At 40.0% G+C, this 27,032-nt stretch overlaps 1 protein-coding gene across 8 annotated transcripts in view; it reads left to right on the forward strand.

The window, feature by feature from the left end:
• AFF3 (AF4/FMR2 family member 3) overlaps nucleotides 1-27,032 on the forward strand; it is a 522,207-nt gene that overhangs the window by 62,617 nt on the left and 432,558 nt on the right. For all 8 annotated transcript variants that reach the window (XM_034658987.1, XM_034658988.1, XM_034658989.1 and 5 more), the window contains exon 2: nucleotides 26,579-26,699. In XM_034658987.1, the coding sequence (XP_034514878.1) occupies nucleotides 26,579-26,699 (121 nt within the window). The remainder of the gene's footprint in view (nucleotides 1-26,578; nucleotides 26,700-27,032) is intronic.

The following is a 27,032-nucleotide window of genomic DNA, read 5'->3' on the forward strand; positions in this document are numbered from 1 at the left end:
AGTTTATTTGATTAATTGGACAAGCATAAACTCTAGGTTCGGCTGCCTGCCTGTCATCTGAACACAAAACATTGAAGATTAGTTGACTTAGCACTCCAGAATTAAAATCATGATACTTCTTTTACTGTTAACAGAATATTTTGCTTAGCTTTACACTGTTTTTTGGATAAGCACTGACAGTAGCCTGCACATACAATTTTTACTTACAAGCGAGGTATTTTCCAAGGTGTATTTCAAAAATACTCTGCTCCCTGAAGTTCAAGGGTAGTCAAAGCCATACCTTTGAGATGAGGTCTGTTTCCTAGTTTCTAGTTGAAATTATGTGCTGCTTTTGTGGAACTGGAGAATACCATGTGCTCAGGAGGCACTTCCTGAACTCCTTTGCTGACATCTTCCTGGCAGAGCCATCAATGACGCACAGGACTTTTATCTTCATGACATTGTACATTTGCACATAGTTGTAGCTCTGTGTGGCCTTATTTTGGAAGATCCAGAGATCTGGATTGGCTTAGCTTTCAAGGTGATGAAGAGGGAGGCTGGAACCTTGATGAGAACCAGACTGGGCTGATGCGATCCTGAGGGCTACCCTGACACCCCCTGGGATGATGCAGCCCTTGGCCTGAAGAGCTGGTGTTGAGTCTGGCCATTCCTCCCCTCCAGGGACTAAAAGAAATAAGAACTCTGAGACTTACCCAATTGGTAATCCAGACCGTTTTACCATCATTAGGAAGATCCACCATTAAGACACGCTTAACACATTCAGATTTAATTCGTGTGTGTTTTTAAATTCTGAAAGTTGGTGACTTTTTCTTAAGTAAACTCTACCCCCAGTGCGGGGCTCAAACTCACGACCCCAAGATCAAGATTTGCATGATCTACCGACTGAGCCAGCTAGGTGCCCCCATGAAAGTTGGTGACTTTTTAAGAAACTAAAATATAAAATTTAGTAATTGTTGAGACAAATACTCATAGCCCTTGACAGAACCTACCCTACAGATTTTAATGGTTCGTTATTAACACCAATTTTACTTTCTTTGCTTAACTATATTCTTCTCTTTTATTTAAATAATGTTTTACAGTACAGGAGCAATTTCTTATTTTGTCTTTTCAAACATATATAAAGCGTGTAGAGTATCAGCATTATGGTTCCCACCTTATAGATAAAAGCCACTGCTTGTTTCTGAGGGGGCTGTCCATCCAGCAAGTTGTAGAACTGGGTGCCATCCCAGATGTGGGGCCATCGAGCTCGGTGCTTTTACCACCACTCCACAGTGAATTTCAGTTTGCAGAAAGAAATTGCTAAATGCCAAAGTCAACAGAGTTTACCTTTTTCCAGTTTAGAAGGAGGCATAGGATAGTAAATGTTAATCTATAGTATTTTAAGATTTCTTTTGCACTGCTTTACTAGGAAGTTCAGGGTGGTCAAGAGGATACAGCCCTCCTCAGGATTAGGAACTGTTTGTGTTGAGATTGAAGTTTTTATTTGTTTGTTTGTCTTTTAGAATTCATAGACTACAATTTGATGCGATTTGGTTCTTGCTGTATTCTCTTGAATTGAGGACATATAGAAAGATGGTTGCATAGCATGGGATGGTAGTAAAGGGAAAGGGTAAAGAGGGATTGAACGCTTTTTTTCTTACACATCTTTATTTTTTATTTCTTACTGAAAACTCTCCACTTTTCTGTTTACTTTACAAATGCTAATAAAGTCGTGTGGGGTGGGGTGGGGGAGACAAACTGGCCACAGTATGAGACAGACTACAGTTGGAACACAGGTCTGACTCTGTCACAAAGCACATCCCCCGACTGACTGAGATTTTCACCTTCTTGTTCTCCTTTGAGGGTTTATCCAGGTGGGGCTCTCTCCTCTCAGGGGGATTTGTCCTATCATCGCTCAGCCTGACTTCGCAGCTGGCCCCCCGAGAAACGACACTTCCCAAGCCCTGAAGCTGTGTTTCCTAACACTGCTTTCGCTTGTGATTGTCCATGAGAAAATCCTTTGAAGGAAAGGCAGGCCTGTAAGTATCAAGGGAATGAAGCAGGTGCTTCTGCAGCCCAGCTCTGAGGTGCGCCTGCCAGGCAGGTGTGTCCGACCTGGTGGCGCTGACGGCAATTGTAAGCACTGCCTCAACATCCTGCTCTCCTCCGGGCTTGGTGGTGGTCTCTGGCGGAACTGATAAGGATGTAAAACTAGGACATTTTCTCCTACTGCTGGTGACTACAAAAGGGGTCTGTTATATATTCTTTTCCTTTACTGGCGAGAGGAAGGTCTCCAGGCACGTTCGGAGCTTCTGCAACTCCCTGGGGTCTATTGGCCGAAACAGTAAAATGGTGGCATCTCAGCTAGATTGAACTCTTCCTCGGAGCAAAGGAATGCTGTGATCATTGGGGTGGAGCTCTTGTGTGGATCCTTTGGCAGGGACTCAGGGAAAATGCCACTCCAAGTAATTTGTCACATTTTCTTTCTTTCAGGGGATTGTAGTCTGAGGGGAGAGGTTGTAAGCAACAGTTGCCAGAGTGCTTAATAACATGGGCACACGGGGTCCAAATGACTACAGATTTAGAGACGTCCGGCAGAGAACGTAAGGACATAGGAGCGTGTCGGCGGAGGTCAGGAGAGCGTGGTCAGGGAGGGGAAGCACTCCGTGAAGGAAATGACAAGGGTCCTGAGGAAGGGGGAGGGTAATGGGTCCTGCAGGTAGGTGGAGTCCCACTTAGAAAGCATGGCAGCTACGGTTATTGGGTTTGAAATGGGCAGTAGCATTGAAGCAGTTGTTTGCTAGGCTGAAGTATTAACAATCTCCGTATTTGAGATTTCTGCGAATTAGAACAGTTGAAAGGAAAACTTAATTTAACAAACATTTATTCCGTGCACCTTTGAGGTAGGTATTGAGCTAGGTTCTGGGGAGAACAGAGATGAGTACGTGCCCCAGAATTCACAGTCTCCTGGGGGAGAGAGAAAATGGAAACTAATCTATGCTGGATGTGAGCCCAAGGCACCTGGAGCAAAGAGGAGGCAGCAACGGGTTATGTCAGGGACTGCTTCCTAGAGCGGAGGGACCTTCCGGCAGAGCTGACAGTGAATGGGAGGTGGGGAAAGAGACAGAAGAGGAATTTCAAGTTAAGTAAGAAGGTTAGCAAAGGTGTGTGTGTGAAAAGGAGCGTGATGCACTGGGGAGCAGTCCCGTGTGTCTGCTCTATGGATGCATGCAGGAAGGTAACTGCTGTAGAGCTAAGGACGCAGGCAGGTAGGGCAGCGCTGGTGGGGAGAGGCTTTCGTGTCGTGCTAAGGCTTCGGGACATGCTCAGGTCTGGAAGAAAGTAATTGAAGGCGTGTGAATTTGATAGGATAGTTACTGGTTATGCGGAAGCCGTTGTAGATTTTTGAGCCGGAAAGTGACATAATGAAGGTGGTATTTCATTTAACTAATTTAAAATGTAAACACCGTTACAGTAGTTTTCTCTCATAAAAGAAGACTAATTGCAGAATAATTCAAAAGTAGAAAAACCATAAAGAAGAAAATAGACATATTGCATAATCCCGTGACCTGTTTATAAAAATTCAGCCATTTGAATGCTTTATTACATTGTGGTCTTTTCTATGCATAGATGTGGCACTGGTCAAATCATGGGAAGATTTTGGACTGGTACCCAGCCTCTTTTTTCCCCCAGCCACAAGCCTCGTGATGTCTTTCACTTGCTCTCTCCAATGCTTATAAAATGCATGAGAAATAACATCAAAGCTCTCTTTGTATTATTAATCCACAAAATGGTTGACATTGTTTACTCTTTTCTGTGTCTGTCTGTAAGATACTTTTTGCAGCGCTCCCCTTTTTGATATGTACATACTGGTACATTGTTTTTTGGGGGGGTATTGATATCTCCAGATTGTTTTTCAATTTGAGGAAAATTTAAGTCAGTTTGATGGATGCTGGAAGGCTGGAATCCTGGGAGGAATGAAATAAGGGGCCACATGGTCTCTGTGACTGAAATCTTCGGCAGTAAGACACATGACACCCTTAGTGTGGTGAGAAAGTAGGCAGGGCATAGGTACACACACTCAACTGGGGTGTCCGTGGGTGTCTCCACTGTGTCCTGTGTCCCCTGATCCTTCTCTTCTTCTGTCTTAGACTTTGCTGCAGAATTATTCCTGTATTGTATTTGCATTTCTCTCTCCCTCTCTCTCTCTTTCCCTCTCTCTCTTTGTCTTCCCTAAATGACTTTATGGGGATTTTTTTTGGGTGAGAAGAAATATAGCCTAGAGTTTTATAGTTTGACATACTGACTTTGAATGTATTTCTTCTACCCAAGGCATTTCAGAGTCTACAGAGACCCAGATCAAACAATTACAAAACAAAACAAAAAACCCAAAACACTCCAAGTTGAAGTTGAGCGTGCTGTTCTTGACTTTTGTATTTATAAAATGTAGTGTATTCATATTTGCACCTTCCCCCCATGTTTGGATCATCGCTGATACAGTTTTGAATCTTCCATTTTCACTAATATTGTGGGCATTTATCATTACATATCATTACCTTTTCCTTGAAAACAGATTCTTAATACTCAATTACATGAGTGTTCATAATTTGTTTAGCCATCCTCCTATTGGACACTTAGAGTTTTTTCTCTTAATATTTTAGCTGTTACACGAACAGGTGCAATGGTGAACATTCTTGTAAAGATGTCATTGCACATCTTGCCAATAATTCCTGGTTGGAGGATGTGAGCTTTTATATAGTTCTTGATATATTGCCAAAATTCCCTTTGGAAAGATTTGACCTGTTTTGCTACCAGCAGGAGCATATGAGACCTCCTGCTGTCCTTTACAGTTGTCTGTATTGAGGATTATACTTTTTAGTTTTGTGCGTATTTGGTAGGGAAAATGGTATTTCTTTATTATTTATTTTTTCTTTTTTCCTTTTTAAAAATTACTGGTGATTTGCTATTTTTTTTACATGTTTGGTAATTTTTGTTTCTCTCTTTTATTTTTTTTAATTTTTTAAAAAATATTTTATTTATTTATTTGACAGAGAGAGAACGAACAAGCAGGCAGAGCGGTAGTCAGAGGGAGAGGGAGAAGCAGGCTCCCTGCTGAGCTGAGAGCCCAACACGGAGCTTGATTCCAGGGTCTTGGGATCATGACCTGAGCCTAAGGCAGATGCTTAACTGTCTAATCGACCTAGGCACCCCCCCCTTATTTTTATACATATTTTTTACTTAATATTCATTGCCTCACTCTTATCTGATTTTTTAAAACCATTTCCTGTATTTATAAGAAATCTTTATATGTAGAATAAAGCTATTACCCTTTCTCTTATATGTTTTATATCTTTTCTCAGTTTATCTTTAATCTTTGAAGATAAATTTGTGGGAATTTTATGATGTATAGAAGCATATAATTTCTACATGATCAAATCTGTCAATTTTTTTGCATTCTCTTTCATTGCTTTAATGACTAGGAATGTCAACCCCTTCTTAGATCACATAAATATTTATCTGTATTTTCTTTTTGTTTTATTGTTGCTTCATTTTATTTTTTGAAGATTTTATTTATTTATTTGAGAGAGAGAAAGCTAGGGGAGGAGCAGAAGGAGGGACAAACAGACTCTCTGCTGAGTGTGGAGCCTCACATGGGGCTCAATCACATGACCCTGAGATCACCAACTGTGCTGAAAGCAAGAGCCAGATGCCTAACCAACTGAGCCACCCAGGTGCCCCTATTGTTGCTTTATTTTAAAACAATGATTCTTCAAACTGTTAGAATTTATTTTTGAATATGTTATGAGTCAGATAAAATATTTTCTTTCCCAAATACTGTACTTACCCTAAAACCCAAAAGTGGATCTGTAATGATATGTTATGTTTTTAAAAAGCTGGTAAGATAATAATGGCTTAGGACACTATGTGGGGCAACCCTAGAATTGTTAAATAGGAGGAATTGAATGTAGCAGGTGGATGGCAGGCATTTCAAACCTAAGGCATTGTGAAGATGGGGGCACCATCCATCTTAATGGGGAATTCATGGTGGGGAGGACCATCGGCAGAAAAGACTTTGATAAATTTTCTTCAGCACTTTATTTTTCAGAACCCTGGCACACATGTTCAGTTTTGATTAGAACCATATCATTGATCTCTTTCAGTGGATGGAACATCTTTGCAAGCCAAGATGTAGATTAAGTGGTTCAAGGGACAGAGGAGAAATCTGGACTTTGGAAAGCTGTGTTCTTTGAAGTTTCCTCATTGCTACCACCACCCCCATTCCAAGAATGCTTCTTTACTTGTAACTTACCTTTGTAGCATACTTTATGGGGAACAGATAGCTTTCATTACCTGTTAATTCACTTGGGTCTGACAACAACCCAGTGTAGAAGGCATGTGTGCATTATTATTATGTCCTGTTTTTAGAGATTTGGAAACTTATACCAAAAGACATTAGGTGCCTAAGGTCACGCAAAGAATTTATGTTTTCCTGTTCTTTCATTGAGTAAATACTCACCAAGGGCCCATGGTTTGCTGAGCATTGTTAGGTACTGAGGATGCCTAGAAAGGAAGGTTCTTGTTCTTAATTCAAACAAGGAAGACTCAGACTCTTTTCCTTGGTCAAACTTCACTGTTTAGAGCCAGGACTTGGTGTTTGGCAATACCCAACCATTAAAATGAATGAAGACTCACATGAGGCAACTAATGTGGGTGACATTGAGTACTTCATACATGGTGAACTTGAATGGTCTTGATGGAGTAGGGGAACTTGGGTGGTAATAAGATCAGTGTATTATGTTGCTCTCTACCTTGGTATCCAGTGTATACCTTTTTGAAACTCTTTTTGTTGGTACAAGATCAAAAGCTAGATAATTTCTTGGTTCTTTGTCATGTAAAGTGTAATTCAGAGTCACTCAGGCTCTTCATTTAAAAAGAAATGTTTTCTTTGTTGATATTCTGATTTAAATGTGCCAGTACAATCATCCCTCTAGATGGTTTAGTGTTTGCAGATAAAAAAAAGAGAGAGAGAGAGAGAGAGAGAGAAGAAAAATTGGATTTCTGTGGACTTTCATTGTAAGAGGAAAAGCTAGTTATCCTAATGATTTTATTTTTTTGAATTCTGAGTTGAAAAGAGATTGCTGTATTTGAAAACTAAAGAGGAGAGTGAGTTTGTGCAACTGATTTTTGTCAGTTTAGTTTTAACTTCTGTAATTCTTTTTTTTTTTTGCATGTAAGGCTATATATGTATATTAATTCTGTTGTTACATATATATATTTTGTATGTAATGCCATTTTATATTTACATTTCATCTTACATTATTATTCATTGTTCTTTTATGTGCTCCAATAAAGTCATTGTTTCTATACACGTTTTCTGATTGACAGGTTGAATAAAGAAATTGATTTTCTTTGGCGTAAAACTAAGTATTGAGTCACGCAGGAAAGCCTTTGGAAAACAAATAGAGCAATCCTTTTGTCAATGCTAATATTTCAGTTTTTCAAGCTACTTGCATGACTAGAGTGATAACCGATTTTAGAACAAGCATTTGATATTGATTTGCCAGTCTAGAGTAACAAGTTACTGCTTCACTTCTTATCAAGAATTAAATCAAAATAATTCTGTGCCCTATATAATATGTATCTTGAGAGTCCTCTTGCATGATTTATGTGTTGCAGTGTAGCAGGGATAAATGTTGAAGAATCATATGACTTTAGATAAAGGTTGTATATTATTGCTACATAATTTTATTATATAATTTTAATTTGATAACAAAAAGCTGTTGCAGAGGTTCTTAAAAAGTTGAGGGGCACATTGTATTATAAGAATTTGCATCTTTTTTTATTAATCCTATGAATTCTTAGCCCATAAGGCTTTTATTGTCCAATAAAAATCCCAAATGGGAAATACTGATTTGCTTGCAAAACATAGACCTTTTCAAATCAGAATTGATTATCATTCAAAGCTGATGTTAGAAATAAAAATTCTGTATTGTTTCCTCTTCTCAAAATTAAAATATGAGGTTATAATTAGGTACTCTGTGTTTCATATAAAAGTCAGATAGTATTTTTTTTTTTTTTTGTATATTTTAAATTTATTTCCAGAATTTACCATCTGGTAAATGGTTTGAGTTAATTTCAGAGAGTTGCAAGTAACTCAGATGTTTCATACAGAAATAACAATTCATGTGTATCCCATATTTGTGTGTATGAGTCTATATGCAATAAGCTTGTTGGAGCTCAGATATTTAAAATAAATCCAGAGTTAATATTGGATCTTTTTCTTATAACTCCTCTTCTTACCCCAAGGCCATAGAATTTTTAGCATTTTTTTTTTTTTTTTGGATAATGTAGGTCTGTTTCTCACTTATGCTACATGTTTGTAATGCGTCAATGGGAGTGGGGGCTTTTTGTGACAGTGACCCCACTCAGGCACCCAAGTGAGGGAAAACTACATCTTTATGCTTCCATATTTGGCCAGGGAGGAGACGTGGATATGACATATGTGAGGATATGCATACCTGTTCCTAAATGAGCTCCTAGCAATTGTGTGTGGAATTGGCAAGCTGATTTCAAAATATGTATGACAAATACAAAGGGTCAAGAATAACAAGACAATCTTGAAAAAGAATAAGGTTGTAGGACTTACTCTGCTGGATATCAAGACTTTATTACAAAGCTATAGTAATTAAGACATATAGTGTTGGCAAAGGGATAGGCAAATAGACAAATGGAATTGAAAAAGGAATCAAAGAACAGAACCACACCTATATGAAGACCTGATTTATGGCAAAAGGTGGCACTGCATAGCAATGGGGAAATAATGGTCTTTTCAACTAATAGAACTGAGTCATTTGGCTTGCCATGTGGAAAAAAAATGAAACTGATCACTACATCACATCAAAATCAATTTCAGGGAATTTTCCCCCCCTGAACTGACATTGGTTTCAGGCATAGTATGAGGTAGTGGTCAGGTTTAATTTATTGAGTTGATTAGATCATTGATAGAACATAGATCATTAACAAGTTTAATAGAATATTTCCAGCATCTCAGAAATCTCTCCTGGGCATCTTCCCAATCATTATTCTTTCCCTTTTTTCCCCAGAGATAACCATTATCCTGAATTCTAATACTAAAGTTTATGGTCACTTGTTTTTGTACATCATACAAATGGAATTATATAGTAGATATTCTTCTCTGTGTTGCTTCTTTCACTCACTATTGTGTTTATGAGATTTATTTATGTTGTTGGATGTAGTTGTAGTTCTTAAGAAATGTGGAATTTCTCCTCCCTAAAGGTATAGTATCTATATAAATTATTTGGATTTATTTATTTATTTAGTATGTACTCATGGGTATTTCTTTTTTACTTTGGGTTATATTCCAATACTATTTTAGTTATTTTCTTGTTCAAATTGCTCCAGCTTTGGCCAATGGAAATTTTTTCAGCTGGCTTCCAGATTTCTTTGACATAAGCCCATCATTGGTGGTGGTGGTCTTGCTTCTTGGTGTTACAAGTTTGTTCAGACCTATCTTGTGTATTTTCTCTGTCAGTCCTAAAGTCAGCTATTTCTTCAAGAAGCCCTGGTTCCTTTCATTGGAGAATGGTTTTGGAAACAAGATCCGAATGCTAGCCATGCTCATTGCCACTGAGGTGTTGATGTTTCTAGGCCCGCTTAGCTGACAGAACAAGGTTGTACATCCTAACCTGTGTATGTAAACACATATCAATAAATATTTACATATGTATCCGCCTGCATATATATATATTAAGCTGAACATAAGTTCAGGCCGATGTCTCCAGCTCTAACCCATTACCACATGGATTGCATAGATCCTTCCATCTTCCTCCCCTTTCTTATGTGAAGAAGATTCCAAGTTTTTTTGGCCAATTGGAAGAATGGAGTTGCTATTTACTGAGATGGAGAAGACTGCATGGGAGCAAAATTGGGGTGAACTTCTAGAATACTATTATTCTACTGTTGAGTGATGTGAATTAAATCAGTAGTATTTTGTTTATTGTAAATGTTAAAAAATGTATATTTATAATTGTGAAATAATTTTTTAACTCAGATTGCTACTTTCTTTTGTCTTAAATTATAGTAAAATTCATGCAACATAAAATTTACCATTTTAACCATTTTTTTTATTTTAACCATTTTTAAGTGTACAGTTCAGTAGCGTTAAATGTGGCAAATCTCCAGAGCTGTTTTCATCTTGCAAAACCGAAACTCTCTGTCCATTAAACAGTTCGTCATTTGTCCCTCCGACAACCTTTGGCAACCATCTTCTGCTTTCTGTCTCTGAATTTGACTGCTATATGTACTTCATATAAGTGGAATCATACAGTATTTGTCTCTTTATGATTGGCTCATTCACTTAGCATAATGTCCTCAAGGTCCATCCATGTTGTGTGTATTAATTTTCTAAGATTACAGAACAAAATACCACAGACCAGGTGGCTTAAACAGAAATTTATTTTCTCACAAGGCTGTAATTCCAGGATCAAAGTGTCAGCAGGTTTGGTTTGTTCTGAAACCTCTCTCCTAAGCTTGCAGATGGCTTCTGTCTTTCCGCCTCTTCGCATAGTCTTTTCTTTGTGCGAAGGTATCCCTGGTGTCTCCCTGGTGAGTCCAAATTTCCTTGTCTTGGAAGGACACCAGTCAGATTGAATTCAGACCCACCCTGATGACTCACTGTAACTGAATCACCTCTTTAGAGGTCCTGCCTCCACGTAGACACATTCTGAGGTAGCAGGGTTTAGGGCTTCAATGTAGGAATTCAGGAGGGACACGGTTTAGCCAATAAGATTGTAGTATATGTCAAGTGTCAGAAGTTCCTTATAAGGCTGACTACATCCCGTCTTATGTGTAGACCACATTTCTTTTATCCATTCGTTGGTCATTTGGGTTGCTTCCCCATCTTGGGTGTTATGAATAACATTGCTCTGAACATGGACATACAGATAGCTCTTTGAGACCTTGCTTTTAATTCTTTTGGGCATATGCCAGAAGTAGGATTGTTAAGTCCTATTGTAATTCTATTTTTAGCTTTCTGAGGACCTGCCATACTGTTTTCTAACGCAGCTGCACCATTTTACATTCCCACAGACAGTGTGCACAGGGCTCCAGTGTCTCCACATCCTTGCCAACACTTGTTGTTGTCTGTGTCTGAGAGCCTCCATCCTAATTTGTACGAAGTGTGTGAAGAATCAAACATACTAAATAAAAACAAAGGAAAAAGAAAGTTTTATTTCTTCTATTTCTCTGGAGTAGCCAGCATTAACATTTTGGTATTCTTTTACATTTTGTTCCTATGTGTATATGTGTGTGTGTGCACACACGCATATACTTTTGTATAATTTTAACAAACTTTGATCATTTGCTTATGCAATTGTTATCCTGTTTTTTTCCCTTTAACATTATGAGTATTTCCTGTGTCATTAGGTATTATTGAAATACATAAGTTTTAATGGCTACAGTAAATAATGATTTAATTATTTTCTGATTATTGCACATCAGGTTGCTTCTAGTTTCCCCTCTTGAATACAGTTCTCGGTTGAAATTTCATCTGCATAAATCTCTGCATTTTTTTAAAAAGATTTTATTTATTTATTTGACAGAGATAGAGACAGCCAGCGAGAGAGGGAACACAATCAGGGGTAGTGGGAGAGGAAGAAGCAGGCTCTCAGCGGAGGAGCCTGATGTGGGGCTCGATCCCAGAATGCTGGGATCACGCCCTGAGCCGAAGGCAGACGCTTAACGACTGAGCCACCCAGGCGCCCCAAATCTCTGCATTTCTGACAATTTCCTTTGAACAGATTTCTAGGAGAATTAGCAAGGTAAAAGATTCTTTTTAAAGAACATGAATTACAAAATGAAGAACTGTTTTCAGGAACTTGGTTCTGATCTAGGCTCCCTCCAGCCACTTGGGAGATACCACTGTCACCCAACACTTACCAGGATTGAATATTAATTTTCCAACTCACTTAAAATTTATTTATTTATTTATTTATTTATTTATGTTATGTTAGTCACCATACAGTACATCATTAGTTTTTGATGTAGTTTTCCATGATTCATTATTTATGTAAAAATTTTTTTCTAATTGGGTAGGTAAAAATGGTTTCACTTTGATTTGATTTGCATTTCTTTAATTATTAGTGAGGATGGCAGTTGTTTCATATTTATTATTCTTTCTCTTGTGAATTTAATGTGCCTGATAAAATAATTGACATGGACAGAAAATGGCACATTGAATTTGCAGAATTACCAATATTTTCCTAGAAGAATAGTATAAGAAGATGCTATTAGTCATAGCCTTTAATGTTTAAGAATGTATAATATGCCTAATATTAAGTGATATATTGCATTTATTAATGGTAATTTTCTTGTTTTATGAGGTGTTAATACTGGACAACTTTTTAAAATATAAATATTTGAAACAGAAGAAATGCATATTATAATCTGAAGAACAATTCATTTTTATCTAAAATTCCAACATTATTACTAACTTGAAAATAAATAATTAATACAGTAAATACTATTTCTCAAACAGCAAACAAAATTAGACTAGATGACAGCCAAGGAGACAGTCTGACACAAAAACCCAAGAAAGTACTGATGAAAGTATAAGGGGGGAGAGGTGAGAAGGAGGGTGGTGCTGATGAGGGAGTAGAATGGACAGTTAACCAATTTGTAGACAGGAGAGCAGAACTCAGAGTTTTTCCTGAAGGGCTTTGGCAATTCAGTAAACCCTTTGTGAGGTAAATTGCTTTCTTCCTATAAATTGAAAGCCTCAGATGCCTCCGTACCCAGGTTTGCCATATTGAGGTTCTGTAGATCTCTGGAGAAGTAGGCAAGTTGAGTTCATAAAGAGACGTTTCCAGACCTGGTATGATACAACCTGGTCTCTTCGGAGTTATCCCTGGGAATTATGCAGATTATTTGTCTGAAACCCAGATAATATCAGTGTAGATGCAATTAGATGCTGACAGGATGGATGTGGTGATTTTTTTGTTTGTTTGTCATGCTTAAGTACAGGGGCATTACTGACACACTCAGAAAGGCTTTGATCAACATGGAGTTTGGTTGGATTAAAGTCTACAGGTTAGGTTTGTGGAGAGATCTGTTCAGTTCATCCTTAGGGAAGAGGAGAGAAGGGGGAGGGGGATGGAGCCCGGTCTGGTAGGGAAAGCCAGGATCCTGGTAGAGCGTCGTATATAAACCTGTGCTCTATTTATTAATCATTGCCTTGATTTTATGTTTTGCCTTTTTATAGATAGCTCAGAAGGGAGAAACTAATTAAAACTTAACACTGTCAATATTTTAAAAATATCTTTGTATTAAAAAAAGTAATGTGTGGTGGGNAAAAAAAAAAAGTAATGTGCTTGTAAAGCGTCCAAGCTAGACAGAAGAATATAAATTCCTTTCCACTCCCTGCCACTTCATCGTTCACTTCAGGAGATATGTTTTTTAAGATTTTTCTAACGTCTGTAAAAGCACACGTGTTATTTTATGTAAAAGAGATTGTATCATCTATGCTCTTCTACAGCGTATTTTTTTCACTTAATATGTATGTCTTGGATATTTTTCCATGTCTGTACTTTTAGATCCCCTCCATCCAATGGCTACATAGTCTTCCATTGTCTGAAAGACCATAATTTTTTAACCAGTCTCCTAAAAATGGTATTTAATTGATTTTAAGGTTGTTTTTGTTTTGCAGTTTAAATAATGCTGTAGGGACATCATAAATATGAATGGTATGTTACTAAATATGAAATCCTTGGGTCAAAGTCAGTACTTAATGACAGCCTAGGATGGATAGGAAGTGGTATTTCTTTCTGCATGGTGGGTATTTTAATCACCTCTGTCCAGTCATTAATAATATTTTACCTTGGCAGAGCACTTCAACGTTTTCAAAGAATTCTGCTTTCATGACTTCGTTTGCTTCTTACAACCGGTGATCAGTGTATGGATTGGTTTTATTAACTCTGCGAAAGCAAGCAGAGGCTCCTAACTTGTCTATGGCTGGACCTTATCTGGATCTCCTCATTCTTGGCCTAATATTAACATCTTTGAAAGTAGTGGAGGGTTATAGGCCCTGTGGTAGGAAATATTCTTCTCGTTCAGTGGGAGGCTTTGCTAGGTCTTCCCTTTTATATCATTCCAAGTTGACTCTGGATCATTAGCTTTTTATTCAAGAAAGCTTTAAGTTCAGTGATTTTCAGGTAGGTTTCCCATAGAGAGATTACAGTATCTTCTATTAATGCATGTAGACTTTTAATTCCAAAGGGACAGTATGACACTTCCATGTCTCTTTATGCCAGTCATTTAAGGAATTATTTGGTAAAACCTAGCATTATCCACTCCTTGAGGCTGCTGCTTTCAGAATGTGTCTGAAGGGCCTTTATGTATCAGAGCATATGATTTACTGTTCTGAGAAGACCAGATAAATCTACTCACAGTATTGTTTATCCTTACTGGTTATTCAGTGAAAGGAGGGGTTGAGTGAAAACGAATCTTGGCAATTCATCCATCCATCCATTCATTCAACAAATGGTAACTGAGTGCCCAATGTAAGCCAGGTATTGTCCTCAGCTAATTCTGAGAGGTGTGGACACTACAATCTAGTGGAGGGAGACCCTTAAGCATTCCAAAAGCTGGGCAATCAAGATGGAAGCCCACAGAAAGGAATCATCCTGCTAACTCAGCAGAAGGCTAATTGATTTTGAATTGCCAGAGATCAAAGATGAGGAGAGAAGTCAAATGTTTCTTCTCCTGTCTCTCCCTCTAGTATGTGCCTCTAACTGCCCAACCTTGTTCTGGGCACAGCATTTTGAGAAAGAAGAACCTTCTACCTAGATATTCTTCACAATAAATTTATCTTAATGCCACAGAGCTGCCACCTATATTGCCTGTGACATTGGATATACTCTGTTGTGTATGGTTGTATATTGGACACATTAAAAAAGACAGAGTAAGGAATGGGAGAAGAGAGGAAAGGAGAAGGGAAGGAGGAGTGTTTGAAGAGAACATGAAGCAAATATGTTCACAGAATATGTATGAGTGTCCTCTTTATGGCATTTCTTAAAGAACTGTGATAATTATCATCGTGTTCAGGCAGCCCCATAATATATAATATTCCTAATGTTCTAGGGATCTAATAAAATATTTTTATGATAGATTACATGTCTAATTAAAATTGGGAACTTGTGAATGATACATCAGCCATAGGAAGACCCCTTGGTTTTCTGACACTGTGTTATACGGATATTTAGAATTAATCATCTTTACTGTCACTAGCACCTAATGAATTATAGAACTATAGAGTTCAAATAATCCACGATTTTTAACAACTTCCTCTAACTCAAGCTTAATCGACTATAGAGCTTCCTAACCATGGTAGGTTAGAGAAATGTCCTCAAGAATGGGTATTTTTTTCACATCTAGCTGGCATTTTGTATATAGTGTCAATTAAATTTTTTTGAATAAAAATACATTTTAAACACTTCAATTGTTTTTAATATCCAGAACTTCTGTGGAACTTAGAATTTTAATTCTAACAGTTACTGTTTAGGCAACTAATTTAAATTTTCTAAGCCTCATTTCTCCATTGAAGACAGGCATTCATCTATAAAATGAAAAGAATGTTTATGGCACACAGATTTTGTTTCATTTTTATATTTGCATGTTCATTTATTAAAATTCTGTGTTTTTCATAAATAAGGGCTACATAACAGTTTGTTGAGAGGGATAGTAAAATAACAAAACTTTCTTTAGAAACTTTCCAGCACCCAAACAGTTGCTCCGTGTTACTATGATTCCCATTGTTATACTCCACAAAGAACATTTTAAGACCCAGGCTTTAAATGGATTTTTATTGTTTGTTCAAATTGTGGTATGTATATAGGCTAAATCTTGAAAAGGAATGAGAAAAAATTTTAAAAATCATTTACCATGTATTTTTAAAGTACTTGGAGTATTATTTTCAGTGCCCCCTCTGTGCCAGCCAGTGTTCTAGGTGCTGGGAATACAATTTTACAGAAAGTGGACACAGGTCCTCTTCTGTGGAGCTAACCATTTAATGGAGGATTCAGATAATTCATGTAAGAAATGTGATTGGAGAGAGAGTATAAGGTTCTATGTAGGACATAGGTCAGGTCAGGACTTGGGTCTGTTGAGGACGTCAGGGAATGTTTTTGAGAGGAAAGCATCACTAAATTGAGACCTTCAGGATCAGGAGGAGGTAGACAGGTGGAGACCATACCCCTGGGCTCAAAGAGAGGCCATAGTGTAGAGATTGGGGGAGATTTGAGCTGACATTGGAAAGATAAGCAGGGACCAGGCCCTGCAGGGTCATGGGTGCCAATTTGGATTCTGTCCAAGGGAGGGTGGAGTGTTACAGTGACATGATCAAACTGCTATTTTAAGAAACACTTCACTGTGGAAAAGCAAATGGCAGGAAGAACAACTGGGAGGCCCTTTGGGGGCACTCTGAAGGACTCGGAGAGAGTCACTGGTGGGCTGGACTGAGGAGGTAGCAGTGGAGAAGGAGACAGACAAATTTGAGTGATATTGACAGGACTGGGGGATTGACCGGATGCCCTTGTTTCTGACCCAGGCAACTGTGTGGGTGGTGGTGCCATCCACCGACCTCGGCAACAGAGGGGAGGCAGAAGCTTATGTCAGAGAGTGGTGATAAGCTATGTGTAGACTTGCTGGGCTCTGTGTATTGTGGGAAACACGACTTGAGAAGATCAGGTGGATAGTTTCATAATTGGATCTAGAGCCAAGAAAAGAGATTTGGGTAACTCTTGGAGCCTTGCCTATCACTAATATAAAGATGGCACCCAAGGCAAGGAATGAACGACATTACCAGGAAGACTGTCACATGAGAAGAGACCAGTCCTAGACACAAGTTCTTGCCCAGAACCCTGAGTGGCAAAGAATTCTAAAGGAGTGGCGTAGGAGTAGAAACATGCAGAGCACACTCGGGAGTAGCCCAAAAGGCAGGAGGTGAATCACGAGTATAGATTTCCATGGAGCCTAGGGAAGAAAGCTTCTCAAAAGGCAATGGTAGCTGTGTGGGAGGTTGGGGAGTGAAAAATATCCATTGATTGCCTAGTGGGGAAGTTGTGACCTTGCTGTGAAGAGCAGAGCCAGATCACACGGGTTTAGGAAAGAGCTGGAGAGAGACAGCAAGTGTGGATGGCTCTGCAGAAAACAGTGGCTGATGGAGAGCAACAGCCAGAAGGGGACAGAGGGTCAGGGAGGACTTGTCGTTTTCTTTTTCAGAAGATAGGAGGGCCTTTATTAGTGGATGAAAAAAAACCCAGTGGAGACCAAGATGGTGACTAAGTAGGAGAAAGTGACATCTGTGGGAAGGTGGGGTTGGGGGCAATAGGCTTCAGAGTCCAAGCGGGAGAGTCAGCCTGGAGAGGAGAAAAGAGGAAGTCCGGGGGGGGGGGGGGGGGGGAGGATGTAAGACCTGAGGTGGCAGGTGAGGTGAGAAAGGTTGGAGGATGGGAAGTTGAGGGAACATCTGCCCTTTGCCTTCTGTTTCCCTGTGACCCAGGAACTGAGCCCAGGTCTCATACCCCAGACCTGCATTCCTGGTGACATAGAGGCTCCATCTTCTTAATGGTTCTGTGTTCTCATGCAGACACTGAGGATTTAACATCACGTTTTGTTCTTCCCTCCTTCCTTTGCCCACCAAGACTTCTAGCTAAGCTGATAAATTGCCCTGTGCTAAAATAGGTCATTCTCATCTTCAAAACAGGATCTCTTTCCCTCTCAGATAAATTAATAGGTCTATTTAGTAGTTGCCATTTGTGTTTCTACATGGAAGACCCTAATGGTTGGTCTGTCAGATTACTTTGACAACAGAAGGTATTTGAGGACAAGCGTATTCCTTTAATTCTCTCGTTCCTTAAAGTTAGCTCTATTTGCTTTCATTCTAGCCTGGGGCTAGTTCTGTACCTCACAGGTAAATTAATTCAGTTCAACAGATGGAAGTGGCTCAAGTTAACTCTTAACTCCTTTTCAGAAATCCTATTTCAACCAGATAGTGCATGTCATTAGTGGTTCTGGGGGGAAAAGAAGTTGAACAGTTGGATTCAGGGAGAATAGGAGCCATTCTTTAATGGCTGATGTTCAGGGTCTTAGGCCTTTCTGTGTCCAGAAGCCTGACCCAACTGCTATCAGGAAGTTATATGAGAGGACTCGGCCACTCTTCTGCCCTCTGGTGTAAGGCATCACATCTATGACCCTGAGTGGCTACACGGGGAATGTATGGAAGGGCATCAGAGTTAAAACATAAGCATGCTATTAAATACGACTCCTCCTTGTGTATGGCTTTTAAATTCCTAGGCGTCAAAGTTTAGAAACTGCTGCCGTAAAGTCAGAATGAAATTTAACTGAGCATTTGGTGGAGGAAAAGTACTTTACTTGCTCTAACATGAAAAGTCCTGGGGGTAAGCGTGCTTCTAATAATGGATATGGGGATTGATGCCAGCTCTGTGCTGCTGCTGGCTACAAATGAGCTCTTTGAAATAGCATAGTAGGGACTTTACAGGTGGGTCTCGTTTGGTTAAGTTACTACTGCTTTTGCGAAGCTCTGTTGCATCTTTATTCTAACAAGGAGAAGATGGTAAATCAGAGTAATTGCTTCATCCCAAGGCACTTTTATATTGTAAAGGAAAAAGGTCCTGTTAAGAAACTCAAATTAACTTCTCTGTTTATACTATGTGGAAAGCCTCTTTGAAAGCTGCTTGTCATACAGCCTGGTGGTTTATTTATAATGGAACAATTCCATTAGAACCTGACACTTGTTCTCAGGGCACCAAGACGAAAGATCCCTTAGGAAAAGCGTTTAACCCTTGGAAATGCAAAGCTGTCGTTTATCTGTCATCTCTCTAAAAACTCACTGGAGGGTATTTACAAGAGAGAGTTGGAACAGTCATCATTTCCACTGAGTTAGAAATGGAGTTAGAACTCACTAAGTGATCAGTAAAGAACTGATGAATGTCCAGCGCCATACTGCAGAAGCATCTTGTCTTTGTTAGTGTAATTATGGCATTCCCTAATTTTTAAGGAATTCACTGTACAGAATTCTGGGGCTGGAGTATTAGTTGATTGCTAGTGTTGACTCATTTGAACGGCTTATCCCAGTTATATTTATAAGCTTTAGAGGTATTCTTAGAGTTAACACTTACCACTCAAGGAGACTTAGCAGATATTAGAAGAGTGAACTGAAATTGTCATGATCTGAAAATTAACACTCTTCTGCCTGGCATTTACTAGCAAAAGATGGGGATACCATTTGTCAAAGCCTGTCAGGGAGCAGGTTCCCCAGGGAGCCAGTGGAGCAGAGTCTAAGAATTCGGTTTCTGGTGCCAGACTGCCTGGCTTCAGACCCCAGCATTGTCGCTTACCAGCCAAAAGACTTGTACAAGTTAGTTAACCTCAGAGCCTCTTGTTTCTTCACTGGTAGATGGGGATAACATTTCTTGGGATTTTGAAAACTACTCAGTGAAATAATGTATGTAAAGTGTTTCACGCAGTGACTGAATGTAGTAGTAAAGTGTTGTTGTTATTAGCAAAATTTAATATGGACCTGATGGGCTCGGGAAGATGTTATAGATGATCCCAAAAAGCTATTTTTCTTTGAAAAATATGTGGACTAAATTTGTCTGTGGGTGTTCATTATTTTGTGACTCCCTCTGTTTCCTAGTTTTCACCAAAGCTGTGGTACAGGACAAATGATTCTGGCACAAGCCACCCCCAATTCTTTTCCCATTCTTGTAGAACAGATCAGCAGTCCTGAGGCAGAGATCTGTGAATGCTCTCAAAGAGAGTTTCAAGATTAAATTAAGATTGACATCACCTTTGTGATCAGAGACAAGTAAGGTTGGACTGACGTTTCCAAGGTACCTATGGTAGAAATAACATTGGGTCGTACTTACAAAGCTGATGGCAAAGCCAGTAGTATAATGCTGTTGGGGAAAATGGAGTAAAGAGCTGTGGGAATGGAATTACTTGACTCTACAAGAAAAGCCTAGTCTAAGTGAGCAGGGCAGAGTGATATTCTTCAGGATTTAAGGGTTTGTTATATGCACCGTTGACCAGTCCTCACTCCTCAGCAGATCTTTAACTAGCAACCTCACCACTGTTATCACCAACACCACCACCCCACCACCCCACCCCTTCCCACCTTTTTTTTCCCCACCTCCCTCCTCCTCATCAGGCTCCCCATCCCCCACCCCCCATCCCCAGTACCAGCACCAGCACCATGGCTACAACAGTTCAGGGCCTTGAAGGACTCTGGTAAGAGGATCCTTGCCTCTTTACCAAGCTGTGATTCCAACCCACCTTGTGTCTGTCTGACTTGCTTCTCTGACCTGCTTACTCTCTGACCACCTTCCTGTCTTCCAGTCTCCCAGCTCTGTATGTAGATTAAGAAAGTAATTCGGAAGTATACTTCAGCAGTCTTGCTTTTCTCTGACTGAAGAAGGGATTACTGATCTTTTATCATTTGCTTTATAAATAACAAGAGATGATAATTAGTTTGACTCATTAAGTTTAAAGCAATTGTTATAATTTTGCAGAGTTTGATTAAGTTTCTTTAATTATACACGGTTGCTGATGTTGCTGCTCCAAAGAACAGGAGAGTTTCTGTGAAACATCTCTCTACTAAGTGCCTTTTCTCCTTCCTGTTCGCCCCTGTGGCTGCCAGTGCACACTCCAGCGGCAGGTTAGCACTTTGTCCAAGGACTGTGAGTGTCTGAAAAGATTGTATTTTCTGTGGTCAAGGTGTTCAAGGCCTGTCCTGATGCAAACTGTAAAGAAAGGGACAGGGTGTCTTTTACTCTTCCTTGCATCCACCCTTCATTTATTTCCTCCAAACCAAGCCTGCTCCAGGAAGGGATCAGATCAACTTATTTAGGGTAAGGAAACAATGACAAGGTAGCAGTGGAGCAAAACAAACAAATGAAACTTTAAATGTGGAATTCCAGCTGGTTAAAGAACTGGGGTGGTGTGGGGAGGGCAAATACTCACAAAGGCCACTTAATAGTAATTTGTGTATCTTGTACTTTTGAGCCCTTCTTCCCTTCACTGTCCTCTACCTGCCCTTTCCTCAAGACCCAGCCCAAAGGCAGTCTTTTTCAGGAAGCGCTCTGGATTCCCTGTGCTCCCTTCTGCAATGCCCCGACCACATGCTCTCAACATGCTCTTTTAGAATGGGCCCCTTCCCTCTTCTCCTCCTGTCTCCTGAACCGTAGCCTCTCAGCAGCAGGAAAGGCCCGTTGCAGCCCTCATTGTCTCCCCTGCATCTAACACCATGGCTTTCAAGAAATGCTTTTGCACTGAAGTGAATTGTATTTCTGCTATATGAAGAGGAGGGTAGTTTTTAACCATGGAGAACGTGGTAACTTTCTTCAAAAGATCAGTGAGAGGTGGTTCTCTCTCTTCTCCTTGAATTTACTTGTTTTCCAGACCTGGACTCTGGAGACATGCCAGTAGGTAGGATAGTGTGTGTGTGTGTGTCTGTGTGTGTGTGTGTGTCTGTGTGTGTGTGTGTTTTAAAGAAGAAAACACTTTGACAATTCTAGTCAAGGGGTGCAATTAGCTATATATACCTTTGGCTGAAAGCCTCCTCCATGGGAAATGCAGTTTGTTTGCAGTGAGTGTTCAGATGTAAACAGGCTGCATATGGACGAGTGCTGGAGAGTGGAAAGCAGCCCCTCCTGGCCAGCCAGGCCTTCTGGGTCAAACCTGGGCTCCGCTGAGCAGGCGGCTCCACCAGCTCTAGCTCCTGTCCCCCCAGTAGGGCTGCTTGGGCAGAGATGAGAGCAGGCTGAGGGATGGGTAGGATTTCATGAAAATGGTGATACCAGCAGCCTTGCTGGCTTATTACTTCAGAGTCGGTAATTTTTAAATTCACTTATCTGTGCTCTAGTCCACTCTTCTGTATTACAAGGATATCCTTTTATCTTGTGGACTGTGGAAAGAAATTGATTTTTGTCTTTTGTATTTTGGGGACCGTAAACAATTTTAACAACCCAGCCTTTATTCCAGAATTCTCCTTTTCTCTCTGAATGCAAAGTAGCTTCCCCATGTCTCATTTGTCCTGTTTTGTTTCTGTGAGGTTCACATTCACTGTTTATTGATAGTGTGGGCTTGTAGACATCAGGGTTTAGGAAGTGTGCCCACCTCTCGCTCCTGGGTCACTCCTCTTCCATGGATTGACATTGCTGTCCCTTCTACATGATGGCTTCTTTATGACATTGTTTTGATGATCAAACTCTTATCCTAAGTTCCTTGATATTTAAAAAAGTTAGCCCAGTGGTGGTATCCACCCTCCTTGTCTTTCTCCAAGGGACATTGTAAGCATAATTAAGGGACGTACTTGTGAAATCTTTCCAGCTCAGTAGAAGGGAGAAGCCATCAGGCTCAAAGGTATTACTGTTATTTAGTTTCATACTGTTACCATATGATCAAGAATACATTAATTTTGGAAATGGTGATAATTTCATGGTTGGAAATCTATTTCTACCTAATCAGCATAATTGGCTTTGGCCTGAACCTTACACTTAGCTCATTTTATAGATTAAAAGAAAATAAAGGGAAATGATCAGAAATGTTTCTACTACATTTTTCATTGGCTGTTTCTTTTATTCTAAAAATAAATAAGTCTTTTAAAGGGAGTTGATTAAAAAGGTTCATTTCCTGGGAATGTTATGCATCTGCAATAAATAATAAATAATATTGTAGCAGTTGGCTGCCTCCACTTTCATACAAAATAAATAAATACATTTGGTGACATACATTTGAGGAGCGCGATTCTTATAATTTTCATGGAAATAAGGAATAACTTTAAAGATGATAGAGATTTTACCATCTGCTAGTAACAACAACAACAAAAATAACACAGCTCATAACACAAGGCTCTTACTGAGTTTAACGTATATATTGGCATGCCAGGAATCAGAATTCTCTACAACTTTAGCCAACCATCCCCAGGGAAGCTGACCTGACTTTCAGCATGTCAGGGGAAAGGTTCCTTTTCTTCTAAAACAAGTGGCTTGGTCCTTACATTGCTTAAGTGGCATAGGAGGAAAGAGGACTGAGTTTTAATGGTGAGAGATCAAGAGAAAGGCCCTCTCCGGAATTGTAAGTACCTACACAGGTTTCACTGGTAATTAGGGGAATGGTAGACTCACTGTCGAGAAGATACTGTCTTTATGAGTTAAAACATTTAGTATTGCTAGGAAAGATAAGAGTTCAGACGCTTAGAGAAAGATGGCGGGTGGCAAGTCCAGACTTTCTCTACAATGACATTTGCTTTAGGCAGGTGACACTTTAGTTTCCAAGGCCTGACATGACAGGTGGGGGTCGTGGTTCTAGTGAAGGAGAAGGAGTCAGGTGGGTCACGATTAGGAAGAGTTGAATGCTCAGTGAAGGCGGCAACAGAACTGCCTTCCAAGGAAGGAGAAGAGAAACCAAAGAGAAAGCACTGAGGAAGTATTGGCTCTCTCTTTGGGTTTCCTTTGCTCTCTTCTGGAGAAGGTGGGGATGATTGTCATTTTTGGTGGTTCTTCTTTCATCTGGTGGCATGGAGGGTACTGCATGGCACAAGCATCATGGCAGTCCCGTTAAAGATGGCTAGTGCATTTCTATTAGCAGGCTACATGTGGGTGGTCCTGAGGGTGTTCGATCTCCTTAGATTGAGAAGGCATAGTCTGGGCGTGTAGGCAGAGCCTCATTAGAGAACTTTAGCCAGCAGGGGTGTGCATCTTGGAGTGCTCTTGGTTACTTTAAATGGATTGGGGGCAGGTTTAGTCAAAGAGGAGCAACTTGCCTCTCACCTCCAGCTTCCCCATATTTTGAAGTGATTCTTACTCCCTGACCCTGAAAATGTAGCAAGTCTGATAGCTGCCTAATTGATTATGGCTTTTAGCCTAATGCTAAACATCCAAGCCACGGTGCAAAGTAGGTAGAGTTTATCAATTTGTTTTCATTGCTATACTCTAATTGTCCCTCCCTTTTTTGTTACACCTCCTGTTTGGACCCTGATGTCCTGTGCCCTTTCCCCTGGCCTTCGGCAAAAATGCTGACAAGCTCATGTACGTTCAGAGATACTGAGGGCTGATCAGGTTAAAGTGTTTCCCCTTCTTGTGGTGTCTACATTTCTTACAGGGGTGAAGACATCTTAAACCAGAGGAATGACTCTCTAGTTGTGGAATTTCAGTCGTCAGCCAGCAGATGCAGGAGGTATTATTTTGGGCATGGGGGCCTCACAGAAGCCCTGAAATCATCCTAAACGACCACCTGCCTGCTCCATGTCACATAAGGCCACTTCATGCATCACACCAGTCTTGTGTGTGTGGTTGGTTTGACCTGCCCGTGGGTGGCAAGCATGTTTGCGGAAGTCTCTGTGCGTGGAGTTGTGCACAGTAGGTACTTCCTGGGTGTTGGCACGCCCAGAGCGAGGAAGAAGGGCAGTGCATGCAATGCAAGCTTCTTTTTCTGGCTGCAGATGCTGGTATTGGTCCCAAAGTGAGCAAGTTCATAGTAAAACTCGAATTCACTTCTTGGTTAAAGCTCACTTCATTCCCATCCACAGCATGAATCGTGTGTTGTCAGAGTGGTCTCCATTTGAAATCCATGGAATGTTCATGAAAACTGGGGTTTCATGTTGCAAATGTCCACAAGCAGGGCAGGACAATCATAGCCTCCTCTTTGAACTGGAAACCTGGTTCTGTGAGTAAGAGTGTCATTTTCATCTTATGACACCTTTATGCCAGACTCTGTCACCGTAGCCACCCAGAGAACTCTTAGTGATGGCGATGTCGGAGCTGTGAGCCTCTCAGTTGGTAAGGTTGTGGCTGCAGCTTCCGTTTATGTGAAGGTCACTGGTTGGATTCCCCAGTCTAATAACTTTGCGTAACGTACTAAAGATGAATTAAAATGCTAATAGGTGACATGTTCTGGGTATTTTAACATTCCCTAATCTTAAATTTAAATGAAATGCCTTAGGTGTTCTCACAGCCTGGCTGGAAGCGTATTTAGCATTGCCCCTTAGCAAATTTAAAGTATGTTCTGTCCACCCGGGCAGAGCTAGGAGGATAAGCAGTATTTATTTTACGATCATTTTATTTGTGTCCTCTACAGCTACGTGACACGGTATTCTCTCATATACTCAAGGTAGCAATTTAGCTGAAACAAAACAAGATGAAACAGAATCTCACTCTTTTCATATGTTTCTGTGAACCCACAGCTCCTTTCATTATTAACAACATTTAAAAGCAGTGCATTGGAGTTTGGGCACTTAAAGCCATTCCAAAGCCATTTTGTAGATTACCTTCACGTTTAAACCTTGTAACGCCATGAAGCATCCCTGTTTTATAATGAAGACACTGGGGTGCAGAGAGATTGTGTGGCTTTTCCATCATCATGTCGCCGGTTCTGGGCGAACCACAGTCAGTAGGCAGCTGTCCTAGCTCCCAGCTCAGGCACCTGTGCATTAGACCAAGTGGGAGCTCGAAGCAAAACAAGGTCACTTAAACCAAATGCTTCTGCTAGGAAATGAATACAATGCTCATTCTGAGGGACATGTCAGTTCTCCACTGAGGCCAGATTTCTTTATCTACTGAGCTGAAAAAACAAGTGTATTTCCTTCTTTCAGTGAATGGGTCACTTCCTTATTACTAGTTGAATTAGCCCCTTTATTTTCTCCTTATTAGGGGGAAGGAACACTATTTCTCCCTTGGTCCTCCCAGTTATCTGGTGTCTGGTCACTTCATAATTGTATTTTGGGAGAATAGATATTAATTTTCTTTAACAAAAAGGCTGAGATACTTGATGACACACCATAATTCAATTTCCGTTCTCTCCCTGCGTTGCCGGCACCCCTTCCTCCTGGCACATTTTTCATAGTTAGGAGGAGTGATAGTGTCAAATATATCAGAAGGAAGAATTGATTCAGTAGTAGTTTGACGACTTGACTGATTAACAGAGATCAGAAGAAGGCTCATAACTGTGAAAACCACTGCAGCATGGAGTTTTAACAGCTCTTTAGGGAGCTAGTTAATGAAAGAATCACTACAGAAACAGCCATGAAAAAAAAAAAAGAAAGAAAGAAAGAAAGAAAGAAAGAAAGAAAGAAAGAAAGAAAGAAAAGAAAGACAGACAAGAACAGGAGCATTCCCATATAACACTCAGAGGCTATGTCATAAGGGGAAATATGCTCATAATTTCTATTTACACATCGCTGTAATTACCGTCTGCCTTAAGATTACTTTCAGTCTTCTCCTGTCAAAGTTGCTTAGATATTTCCTGTCTTACGTATCAGGCAGAGAGGTCTAGTACTGGTTGGAACTTGCCCTAAGGATTTTTTATTTTTTATTTTTTTTGCTCCTGAAGAATGTAATTATCAGATTCCCAAGCTTGATTAGAGTGGCTCTAATCTGATCCTTGTTCTCCTTATCACCGCCATTCGTCCACGAACCAGATTTCTGCACTCAGGTGAATGTTCCACTGGGCTTTTGCCTTTAACTTTTTTCTATGTGGTTGTTCTTTTTTCTTTCTCCTGATGCAGTGTCTATGAACCAGATAGAAATGTGTTACGAAGGAAAGAACGAGAAAGAAGAAATCAGGAAACTCAGCAGGATGATGGCACATTTAATTCGAGTTACTCCCTCTTCAGTGAACCCTACAAGGTAGATGGTTTTCAGTTGTTCATCTTCTCTGTCACTTGTACCTCTCCCTCTGTGATGGCAGCATCTCCTGGAAAAGTTGACCAACCACACTTCAGCTGCTTTTCTGCCTATTAGGCCAGGAAGACAGCTCAGCCACTCAGAATGAGGTCTTCTCCCACAAATCTTGGTGTCTAGTTCACATGACTTGACTGCCTGTTCCCTCAGTAAAATGTAACTTTTGCTTAATAATGAGAGCTGCTTGCTGTGATTTTTATCCAGAGTATAGACTTCATTTCTGCATTGATTTTCAAAGTCAATGCCACTTGTAGTATTTTTGTTTTTGTTTTTGTTTTC

Source organism: Ailuropoda melanoleuca, chromosome 4 (genome assembly GCF_002007445.2).
Source record: "Ailuropoda melanoleuca isolate Jingjing chromosome 4, ASM200744v2, whole genome shotgun sequence".
In the NCBI taxonomy this organism is placed as follows: Eukaryota; Metazoa; Chordata; class Mammalia; order Carnivora; family Ursidae; genus Ailuropoda; species Ailuropoda melanoleuca.